This window comes from Maylandia zebra, linkage group LG15 (assembly GCF_041146795.1).
Source record: "Maylandia zebra isolate NMK-2024a linkage group LG15, Mzebra_GT3a, whole genome shotgun sequence".
NCBI classification, from domain to species: domain Eukaryota; kingdom Metazoa; phylum Chordata; class Actinopteri; order Cichliformes; family Cichlidae; genus Maylandia; species Maylandia zebra.
Window position 1 is genome coordinate 21,330,584 of NC_135181.1, and position 12,338 is coordinate 21,342,921.

Here is a 12,338-nt window from a genome sequence, read left to right on the forward strand (position 1 = left end):
TGAAACTTGTAATTTAACAGATTACTTCCTTTGAATAACCTATAAGATGTTAAATTCTAGTTTACTGCTTCAGGAAACATCCTGAAGTTGTTGTCGAAAAAATACTGGCTAAAGTCGGGTGACAAAAAAGGACCATTCACAGTCAGCAGCCAGTACAACCATTACTCAAACCTGCAAGAACATTATTCTATAACTGATGTAATTCAACAACACTGTGAGTGCCAAAATATTTTTTGTAATTTCTTTGTAGTTTTACATAAGTAAAAATTCACATTAAGTGATGAAGGGGTTTTACAGCAGCAGTAGACTTTTTTAAAAAAGTTTTAAATGTTTTTAAGGACAAATATGGCAAATCGAAACATAGTGATGCTATATTACTACTAGATTACTACTTACTACTTTATTCCATAAATAGTGTCACTGCTTTGTGAAATTATATCTGATCCATTTGTTTTTCCTTGTTAGGATCTGTTATTAAGAGTACATTATTAACATTTTATGGATGTTTTTGAAAAGGTAAATCTATGAACTTGATTTGTTACTTTTTAAAACCCAGTTACTAGTTTTATAAAAAAAAAAAAGTAATAGTTGCTATTTATTTTTATTATATTAAATATGGATAAAATATATAATATGTTATTAATTAATTACAATGAACAAAACTACTTTTCTGCCATTTTAAGCCTAACTATTACATTACATGCATGTTTGAATATATCATTAGGTAATTGTGTAGCTTTTATCCATGTAAATGTGTTTTATTTATCACATACATTCTACAGAAGAAATCCTATACAGCCCATACGGAAAATCTCTGACATATTTCCCCCAAATCTTAATTTTAAAATTTTTTATCAGTATTTTTCTGGCAACCCATCGGCAAAGTAATATTATGCTTTCAGGGGTTTTGTTTGTTTGGTTTTGTTTTGATTTGAGGGAGAGGGACGTTCTTATAAATATAATAAATAACAAACAGCTGAATCTTTATCTAAAATTGGAAAACTCAAGAGATGAAATCCAGACTAAACCTGCTTGTTCAGTTGCATCTGTACTCTTTAATTCTAGTAACATCTATGTGATTTGGTGAGAGTAAACACCTTTAAAGCAAATGTCAAAATAGATACATTTCTCTAACATTAGTTCATCCATCCATCCATTCGCTTCCGCTTATCCTTTTCAGGGTCACGGGGGGTGCTGGAGCCTATCCCAGCTGTCTTAGGGCGAGAGGCGGGGTACACCCTGGACAGGTCGCCAGTCTGTCGCAGGGCCAACACACAGGGACAGACAACCATTTGCACTCACATTCACTCGCACATTCACATTAGTTGAGCTATGTACATAAAATACAGAATATTTTTTGTACGTATTTTGTCTGTAGATTCATCCTTTTCCAAAATATATTAGTGGCAATGTAGAGCACAGTCCTTAACATTCTTAAGAATTCAGCCTGAGAAGACATAAATATGAGGTTTTGCACCTTTCATCTAGTATTTAACGTTTTTTTTTTTCATATACATGCTTACTGGTAAACATTATAAACCCACCAAAGATGATGAGTGGCAGTTCCAGCCAGATAGCAGCCAGTCTGTACAGCAGGAATGAGGACACAATGCCTCCAACATCACACAGAGTAGAACAAACAGACACTGCCAGGTTCCTGTATTCAGTCAAAATGATGGAGAGATAAACACAATTTCCTGGTTATAACTTCAGCAGGTTATAATTAGTTTCCTCACCTGACAAATGTGGGGTAGAGCTCTGTGTTAACAAACACCACCATCTCAAAGGCCATGGTGATCCCCAACCGACCGATACAGGCAACCGCTGTCTTTAACCAGAACAAGCCTGAGATACACACAGGAAGTCAATAACCAATGGGTACCAGGGTGGTGACCATGTCTGTGTTTTCTGTACAGTCTATGCATAAAACTCACTGTCAGGAATGAAAGCAGCAATGAAGCACGAAGCTCCAGCTACGATATTCGCAGTGGCGAATGGGAGACGCCGGCCAATACGTTCAATGGTGAAGAGGATAAGGAAGGCGGCAGGAAATTCCACCAAGCCAGAAATGAGAAAGTCAATGTAGACGTTTCCTCCTGCTATCCCCAAGCGCATGACGAGGCCTTGATAAACCACAGCACTGGTGAACCTGTGCACAACAAACACAGAGGTTCAGCATCAACTGCATGTAGGCAAAAAAAACGTGTGTGATTTCAGGCAAGTCTCACCAGTTGAACATGAGGATGAAGGTGTGCTTTCTCATGTTTGGAGTTCTGATTAGGTCCAGCAAAGAGGCAGAGGTAGACTCACCTTCACCATCAGTCAGTGACTGGGAAATAAAAACATGGAAATGTGAGATTAAAGCAGGATTAAAAAGTGTCATAAAATAATGGTAGAAATAAGGAGTTAATGGGTCTTAATGTTTCCTGTTAGTGGAAATGAAATGTTAGAGAATAGTTTTGGTGATTTTCTTTATCTTTGTCAACAAATTCCATTAAATACTAAAATCAGCAGTAAACTGCTAAACATATTTGGTGAATATATTGTTCCTTTAGTCATTGCTATCTATAAACTCTTAAATTGTTCTGTAAGTGAACTATTTAATCGGCCTACCTCCGTATTCTTGAACAGTGTCCTGTGGTTCTCTCTGGCCACAGCTTCAGTGATCTTCAAAGCTTTGGAGGAACGGTTCTGAGAGATGAGCCACCTCGGAGACTCTGGGATAAACCTGAGAAACAAAGAAGTGTCTAAAGGTGCAAGTCTGTAGATAAAAATCTTAACTGAAAAGATTTATACATTATTTAGGAGATGAGGAGCTTTTTAACTCCCTGGAAAGTGACTATGGTAAATATGCAAGGTGAAAATGGTTATTATTATGGAACAAGTAATTAAACCAGCATATTAAGCTCATAGCTCTTTTGCACATAAATCTATTTAATACTTAAATTTTTTTGTCTCCATGTATTTATTCATGATATTTTTATTTTATCTATTTGTACATGTTAACCGGCATCTGCGTGTGGACAGCAGAGAAAGAATTTCATTGTACAGAGAGAAGCTTTTTCTTTGCACACATGACAATAAACACTTTGAATCTTGACTCTGAAACCACAGCAGGAGAGGAAGAAGTACTACATCTCCGTCCACCTTGCTGACTTCCATAACCTTACTTCTTGCTTTACTATTTAAAGGCCAGAGTGCTTCCTGCATCAGCACAGAACAAAAGCAATGAGATACATCATATATAAACCATAGTCCCAAAGATAATGGGCAGTTTTTGTTTTCCTTTTACTATAATAAATTTAGTGGGAAAATCTATTTTGATCTAAAAGGGAAGCACCATCTCATGCTAGAAGTACTGTAAGTCTTGTTTCCTGATCCAAACTCACATACCACTTTATTACGTAACCTGCATATATGCCTATTTGTGCAATTATCCAAACAACTTGCAGTAGTGCACAAAATCCTTGATTAGTATCCAATTGATTAGTATCCAAATGTGTGTGCAAGGAAAGCCAAAAACAGGTTTGAGGGTCTTTTCGAGACAGAGGCGAGGCTGCCATCTCGCGCCATCGGCCCCTCTGGCCAATGGACAATATTGATAACACTATTATGTGAAAAAATGACATAGAGTGTTGGACATTTCTGAACAAGTACAGATCTAAAATTTTACATAAGAGTGATGAAAAAGTGACTAGTAGTTCATTTCAAGTGAGCATTTTTTTCTGGATGATCACGCCATGTGGACTGTCATGTCCACATGGCGTGATTGGTAGTCCAATGCCTTGCCCCCGACTCCCTAACCCTTACTGTGATGCAATGATTGCCTCAGAGATCAGGCGATCAGCATGCTGAACACTGGAATATTCATATATACATATATATATATATGAAGGTGACGCACTGTCATAAATGCCACTGGTCATTTATGAGCGCAAAGGCAGGCACAGACAGATGTCTGTTTTTGTTTGACATTGTCATGTGTACACGATGACAATGTCAAACAACATTGAGATTTTTTTTTTCTTTTTTGTTTGTTTGGTTTTTTACCAGTAATAACACACGAAGAGCACGTAGGGCACAGTGAAGGTGACCTGGAGCCAGCGCCAGTCTGTGATAAAGTAGGCGAGCAAAGGAAGGATGAGGAGACCCACACTGAAGAACATCTGGTACAAGATACCCACTGTTCTCCTGTACTTCACACCAACAATCTCTGTGACTAACAGAGGGACAGGAATGGTATTAAAAGTAAGACAATTTTGTTAGAAACAAAACAATGTGACATGCAAAAATAACACAAGTATATAAATTCCACAAATGTAAGAAAATTCTTGCATTATTCACCTAAAAATAATTTGAAAATGTATGATCAAAAGTTAGGCCGTGTCATTTCTACACAGTTAGCTATGAAAATGCCTCAGAGAAAAAATCTGTTTCAGAAAACATGGAGATGATTACGCAGCACATATGAGGTCATCCAGCCTCCTTTGACACTGAAGCCAAGGATGGTCCTGAACACAAGGATGGAGATGTAGTTTGGCGCTATAGCCACTGCGATTCCTGCTACTGCATTCAAAATGTTGGACACCAAGAAACTGATCTGCCTGCCAAACCTGCAGAGTGAAATGGAAAATACATCAGGTGGGGATTCGTTGAATGAATATTATTTTGAAAATAATATATTCACTCCAGGACACATCAGAGCCACAAGTCTAGCCACAAGAGGCCTGCAGGAGTGTGCCTATTCATACCACACAAACATGCCTTCATGTGTTTCAGGGGTGTTATAGTTATATTTTTCTATAAAACACAGTCGTAATTATACAGGGTGGGCCATTTATATGGATACACCGTAATAACATGGGAGTGGTTACTGATATTAAAGTCCTGTTTGTGGCACATTAGTATATGTGAGGGGGCAAACTCCTCAAGATGGGTGGTGACCATGGTGGCCATTTAGAAGTCGGCCATCTTGGATACAACTTTTGTTTTTTCAATAGGAAGAGGGCCATGTGACACATCAAACTTATTGGTAATGTCACAAGAAAAACAATGGTGTGCTTGGTTTCAACGTAACTTTATTCTTTCATGAGTTATTTACAAGTTTCTGACCACTTATAAAATGTGTTCAATGTGCTGCCCATTGTGTTGGATTGTCAATGCAACCCTCTTCTCCCACTTTTTACACACTGATAGCAACACCGCAGGAGAAATGCCAGCACAGGCATCAAGTGTCCGTAGTTTCAGGTGCTGCACATCTCGTATCTTCACACCATAGACAATTGCCTTCAGATGACACCAAAGATAAAAGTCTAAGGGGGTCAGATCGGGAGACCTTGGGGGCCATTCAACTGGCCCATGACAACCAATCCACTTTCCAGGAAACTGTTCATCTAGGAATGCTCGGACCTGGCACCCATAATGTGGTGGTGCACCATCCTGCTGGAAAAGGGTGTCTTGCATTGAAATCTGCTGCAATGACCCGGTTACTGCGTTCACCAGATATCAACACAATTTCAATCCGCTCCTCACGTGTTAACCTCGACATGTCAATGGCTGTGAACAAAGAGAAACTTGTAAATAACTCCATGAAAGAATAAAGTTACGTTAAAACCAAGCACACCGTTGTTTTTCTTGTGACATTACCAATACGTTTGATGTGTCACATGGCCCTCTTCCTATTGAAAAAACAAAAGTTGTATCCAAGATGACCGACTTCTAAATGGCCACCATGGTCACCACCCATCTTGAGGAGTTTGCCCCCTCACATATACTAATGTGCCACAAACAGGACTTAAGTATCACCAACCATTCCCATTTTGTATCCATATAAATGGCCCACCCTGTATATGTTACCTGGCCAGCACAGTAAACTTGATGGTTGTTGGAGCCTCACCTGTCAGCAAAGTATCCAAAAGCGAAACTGCCAACCAAGAAGCCCACATTGAGAGTAGACTGGAACATGTCCACCAACCATCCATCTGAACACACCAGATTGAACTGAAAAAGGAACAAAGACATTTTTTCATGTCTATATGAAAACTTCCAATTTCACTTACATACCTGCACAGTTTAGTCAATTAATACAGAGAAATTTTAGGGAATTCTCTTAAATCTAAATCAACTTTGTTAAGTTTACGCAAACTGTCTTCTCACCTCTGTGACGAAGGATTTCCTGCCTTCATACTGATACTCCCAGCTTTCCTGAAAGACAAAAAAAGTAAACATTTAATCCAATACGGACAGTTTAAACACTTCACACAAAGCTTTTCAGTTGTATTTTGCTCAAAGAAGTCCTGCCATTAATTAATTCTTCGATCTTAAATATGATCAACCTATCTCTAATGATCGGCTATGTACCACAGGCCTTCAAGCTAGCTGTAGTTAAACCTTTACTCAAAAAGCCATCTCTAGACCCAGCAGTCTTAGCTAATTATAGGCCAATCTCCAACCTTCCTTTCATATCAAAAATCCTTGAAAGAGTAGTTGTCAAACAGCTAACAGATCATCTGCAGAGGAATGGTTTATTTGAAGAGTTTCAGTCAGGTTTCAGAGCTCATCACAGCACAGAAACAGCTTTAGTGAAGGTTACAAATGATCTTCTTATGGCCTCTGACAGTGGACTCATCTCTGTGCTTGTCCTGCTAGACCTTAGTGCAGCATTCGATACTGTCGACCATAATATCCTATTAGAGCGATTAGAACATGCTGTAGGTATTACAGGTACTGCACTGCAGTGGTTTGTATCATATCTATCTAATAGACTCCAGTTTGTTCATGTAAATGGAGAGTCCTCTTCACACACTGAGGTTAATTATGGAGTTCCACAGGGTTCAGTGCTAGGACCAATTCTGTTTACATTATACATGCTTCCCTTAGGCAGTATCATTAGAAGACATAGCATACATTTTCACTGCTATGCCGATGACACCCAGCTCTATCTGTCCATGAAGCCAGATAACACACACCAATTAGTTAAACTGCAGGAATGTCTTAAAGACATAAAGACCTGGATGGCCGCTAACTTTCTGCTTCTTAATTCAGATAAAACTGAGGTTATTGTACTCGGCCCTGAAAAGCCTAGAAATATGGTATCTAACCAGATTCTTACTCTGGATGGCATTACCTTGGCCTCCAGTAACACTGTGAGGAACCTTGGAGTCATTTTTGACCAGGACATGTCCTTCAATGCACATATTAAACAAATATGTAAGACTGCGTTCTTCCATTTGCGCAACATCTCTAAAATTAGAAATATCCTGTCTCAGAGTGACACTGAAAAACAAGTTCATGCATTTATTACTTCCAGGCTGGACTACTGTAATTCATTATTATCAGGATGTCCAAAAAACTCACTGAAAAGCCTTCAGCTAATCCAAAATGCTGCAGCAAGAGTACTGACAGGGACTAGAAAGAGAGAGCATATTTCTCCTGTTTTGGCTTCCCTTCATTGGCTTCCTGTTAAATCCAGAATTGGATTAAAAATCCTGCTCCTCACATACAAGGTCTTGAATAATCAGGCCCCATCTTATCTCAATGACCTTGTAGTACCATATCACCCTATTAGAGCACTTCGCTCTCGCTCCGCAGGCCTACTTGTTGTTCCTAGAGTATTTAAAAGTAGAATGGGAGGCAGAGCCTTCAGTTTTCAGGCCCCTCTTCTGTGGAACCAGCTTCCAGTTTGGATTCGGGAGACAGACACTATCTCTACTTTTAAGATTAGGCTTAAAACTTTCCTTTTTGCTAAAGCATATAGTTAGGGCTGGACCAGGTGACCCTGAATCCTCCCTTAGTTATGCTGCAATAGACGTAGGCTGCCGGGGGATTCCCATGATGCATTGAGTTTTTCCTTTCCAGTCACCTTTCTCATTCACTTTGTATTAACAGACCTCTCTGCATTGAATCATATCTGTTATTAATCTCTGTCTCTCTTCCACAGCATGTCTTTTATCCTGTCTTCCTTCTCTCACCCCAACCGGTCGCAGCAGATGGCCGCTCCTCCCTGAGCCTGGTTCTGCCGGAGGTTTCTTCCTGTTAAAAGGGAGTTTTTCCTTCCCACTGTTGCCAAAGTGCTTGCTCATAGGGGGTCAAATGATTGTTGGGTTTTTCTCTGTATCTATGAAGCGCCTTGAGGCGACTTATGTTGTGATTTGGCGCTATATAAATAAAATTGAATTGAATTGAATTGAATTGTTTTTCGGACATTTGTCTTCCCCAATGGGAACAGGCTCAAACTAACAAGTAACTCTGTAAACTGTAAGGTTTCGCACTTTTAGAAGCCTTGTGTTGCTTACAACACAGTGTCTTACCTTTTTCTTGTTGATCCGTACTGAATACAGTGAGGCAAAAAAGTATTTAGTCAGCCACCAATTGTACAAGTTCTCCCACTTAAAAAGATGAGAGAGGTCTGTAATTTTCATCATAGGTATATTTCAAATATGAGAGACAAAATCCAGAAAATCACATTGTCTGATTTTTAAAGAATTTATTTGCAAATTATGGTGGAAAATAAGTATTTGGTCAATAACAAAAGGTCATCTCAATACTTTTTAATATACCCTTTGTTGGTAATGAAAGAGGTCAAATGTTTTCTGTAAGTCTTCACAAGATTTTCAGACACTGTTGCTGGTATTTTGTCCCATGCCTCCATGCAGATCTCCTCTAGAGCAGTGATGTTTTGGGGATGTCGCTGGGCAACACAGACTTTCAACTCCCTCCTGTCACGGCTGGGCAGCAGTCGTGTGGTGAATTGATAAAAGGATCCAAAATGCAGGCACTGGCTGGGGTGCGAGTGAGTGTTTATTTACAGAGGTGATAAGGTGACAAAAACAGGAAGAGCAGAGCGGGGAGTAAACAAACCTAAACTGGGGAAAACTAAAGAACTAAACTTAAACCAAACACGCACGGGAGGAGGAACAAAATGCACAAAGAAAGATGGCGGAGAGACGCAGAATGAACACCGGGTTACACAGAGTAATGCAGACAGACATGGCGTTAGACAGACAACGCAACAGAGAGCACAGGAAAACACAGGGCTTAAATACACAGGGAGTAATCAGGGAATGGGCCACAGGAGGGAGACACAGCTGGGAGCAATTAGGCTAACGAGACAGGGGAGCGGTAAAACTGAACACACTGACATGAGACATGAACTTTCAGAATAAAACAGGAAACTAAGAGACACAGAGAACCAGACAGGACACTGAACTTGACAGGCAGACTCATGAGCAGACACAATAACACCATGGACAGACAGAGAGAACACAGGCAGGCATGAAACAAAAACACTAACACATAGCAAACCTAAACAAAAGACAAAACAGAATAACCGAGAACAAAGAATAATATAAAGAAACACAAAACACAGAGTCCTCAGACTCAGGACCATGACACCTCCAAAGATTTTCTATGGGTTAAGGTCTGGAGACTGGTTAGGCCACTGCAGAACCTTGAAATGCTTCTTACGAAACCACTTTTTCGTTACTCGGGCGCTGTGTTTGGGATCATTGTCATGCTGAAAGACCCAGGCACGCATCATCTGGAATGCTCTTGCCTCCTTGGGAGGTTTTCAGTCAAAACCTCATGAAACATGGCCCCATTCATTGTTTTGTTTACATGTTTCAGTCTTCCTGGTCCCTTTGGAGAAAAACAGCCCCAAAGCATGATGTTTCCACCCCCTGCTTCACAGTAGGTATGGTGTTCTTTGGGTGAAACTCAGCATTCTTTCTCCTCCAGACATGACAAGTAGAGTTTTTACCAAAAAGTTCAATTTTGGTTTCATCTGACCATATAACAATCTCCCAATCCTCTTCTGGATCATCCAAATGCTCTCTAACAAACTTCAGACGGGACATTTACTGGCTTAAGCAGAGGGACACGTCTGGCACTACAGGATTTGATTGATTTCTTCACACTAAGCTGCTTACCTTTTGCAGATTCAGTCTTCCCAGCCTGGTGCAGGTCTACAATTTTGTTTCTGGTGTCCTTTGACAGCTATTTGGTCTTGGCAATAGTGGAGTTTGGAGTGAGTCTTTTATGCTGATAAGTTCATACAGGTAACGAGTGGAGGGCAGAGGAACCACTTACAGAAGAAGTTACAGGTCTGTAAGAGCCAGAAATCTTGCTTGTTTGTAGGTGACCAAATACTTATTTTCCACCATAATTTGCAAATAAATTATTTAAAAATTAGACAATGTGATTTTCCGTTTTTTTCATCATTTTGTCTCTCATAGTTGAGGTACACCTATGATAAAAATTACAGGCCTCTCTCATCTTTTTAAGTGGTAGAACTTGCACAATTGGTGGCTGACTAAATACTTTTTTGCCCCAGTGTATATGGACAAGGAAAATTGTTTTCTTTGGTTGTATTCTTAATAACTTATTATCTACCCATTATTAAACATTGCCAACTCAGGTGCTACTGAGTAGAATGAATTAAAATATATGAAGATTAACAGAAAGCAAGAGATATTCATTCATACTCATAGTGGCATTTTGGAGCCAGCCTCAAGTGTCCATTAGAGGAACTTTAGTATTTGGCACTTTGTTTTCTTCATGGATGACTTTTCTTCAGTCACCAGTGGCTGAAAACTAAAAGAAGTGCACTGGGGGTAGAGTAGGCCCTGAGCACAGAACAAGCAAGAACAATGTGTAGAATCTAAAACCATAGTAAATGTCTGTTGCGCTGATTCAAATTATTTTAACGCAGTGCTCAGGGAGATATCTGGTCTCTGACTCATCCGCAGAAGGAAAGCGACGAGTCCTAACATCCAGTCAGTCTCATAAGTAAAAATAGTGTAAACTATCTTCAGCCACAAGGGGTTCTACAACAGATGGTCTGTCCCCCACAGAGTCGTATTATCAACATCATGGAGTCTGTGTGGGACTGATTACATCAAAAGCGGCTGAGAGAGCAGAACACAGAACAGCTCTGTGAATTTCTCTAACATGCTGGAACAATCTACCAACCAAAAAACTGTACCTTGAACACTTTATCTTGTGTAAAAGTAGTTAAAGGCTGTTTTGTTTTGTTTTGTTTTGGGGTTTTTTGGCCTTTCCATAACGTCACTGATGAACAAAAACATTAAAAAAAAACATTTTCAGTCTTCTTTTTGTTTCTACTACCTATAACAGCACTGAATCCATTATTTAATGCTCAAGACTGACATTATTAAACTATAAAACTATAGTTAAATTATAAAACATCACCCATTTATCTACGTAAACTGTGCATATGAAACTATACATGAAACTATATGAAAATTATACATAAACACTGTGAAAAACAGTCATATAGGAACTGACCTTGCATGCTGTAAGTGGGACTCCACTCAGGTCCAGTTCCTGTGTGTCACAGGTCAGCTCTGTGGCATTCCAGTCCACCTCATACTGCTCGCAGGTGCTGTGCTGCACCAGTCCAGAGTTATTGACCAGAGGCACCGTCAGTCTGCGACTGTCTGTCAGGTTCCAGCCGCATGCATGCCTCCTCTCCACCACTGCAGGGTCCCGACACCAATGATCAGGGGTGAAACCCTGGAATACGATGCCGACGTATACCCCTGCAAAGGGCAACGACAAGAGGCAGAGCAGGGCAAAGATTCGCCTCTGACAGCGGCCAAATGACCCGGCTTCTTCCAAGAGGTCATCAAAGGTCATCCTTACTGTCGCAAAGTTTAAGAAATCAAGTCAAATCTTGTTCTGTTCAGCAAACCATGGATCAGTGCAAACTATCAGAGTCCCTTCAGGGGTGCTTAGACCTCGTGCACCTCACACTGGTCGATCCACAAGTCCAAAGGGGCCAGATGAAACACAGCTGGGTAACAGCGTGTTACTGTTTAATAAAGTCAAACACAGGAAGAAAGCAGGATTATGCAATCATTAAATGTATGTCTTCTTAAGGAATGCTTGAATGGCCTTAGCTTCAATATTTATGCACGATCATCACATCACATGACACGGATGGTCAGCTGTCTTTTATTTTTCTAAGAAAATGGTGTGACGTGTATTAACTACACAATAAAAATGACTGTGTTTGAATCACTCTGCCTCCATCCACTGTATTCCTGGAATTTGTAAAAAAAAAAAAAATGTATATATAGAACAGTGTTACATTAAACAGTACATATTTATTTTCTTAACCGAAATCAAAGAAGTTTATAGAATTTAGAGAAAAATTAACTTGATTAAAAGAAGTTGAGCAAATCAGAGAAATCTCTGTCTGGCCTTCTTCACCTTGGAGCAGCTGCTCTGTGCCCGACTCTGTGTTTAGGCCCAGGGACCGTGGATAAATACACAGACATGTTTGTGGATATTGTTGTAAGTGCATTTATTGACTTCAA

The 12,338-nt window shown here is 39.8% G+C and overlaps 1 protein-coding gene across 2 annotated transcripts in view; it reads right to left on the reverse strand.

The window, feature by feature from the left end:
• The window catches only part of slc22a2 (solute carrier family 22 member 2), a 12,728-nt gene extending 977 nt beyond the window's left edge, over window positions 1–11,751 (reverse strand). Inside the window, exons 1-10 of one of the 2 annotated variants that reach the window (XM_014409653.3) lie at window positions 11,305–11,751; window positions 6,157–6,204; window positions 5,897–6,000; window positions 4,459–4,613; window positions 4,051–4,219; window positions 2,614–2,728; window positions 2,229–2,329; window positions 1,935–2,149; window positions 1,737–1,845; window positions 1,545–1,657 (exon numbers count right to left, since the gene is read on the reverse strand). In XM_014409653.3, coding sequence (XP_014265139.2) covers window positions 1,545–1,657; window positions 1,737–1,845; window positions 1,935–2,149; window positions 2,229–2,329; window positions 2,614–2,728; window positions 4,051–4,219; window positions 4,459–4,613; window positions 5,897–6,000; window positions 6,157–6,204; window positions 11,305–11,655 — 1,480 coding nt within the window. In that variant the 5' untranslated portion in view covers window positions 11,656–11,751. The remainder of the gene's footprint in view (window positions 1–1,544; window positions 1,658–1,736; window positions 1,846–1,934; window positions 2,150–2,228; window positions 2,330–2,613; window positions 2,729–4,050; window positions 4,220–4,458; window positions 4,614–5,896; window positions 6,001–6,156; window positions 6,205–11,304) is intronic. The other variant, XR_002721267.2, reaches the window with a different exon arrangement.
• Window positions 11,752–12,338: the final 587 nt, after the last annotated feature.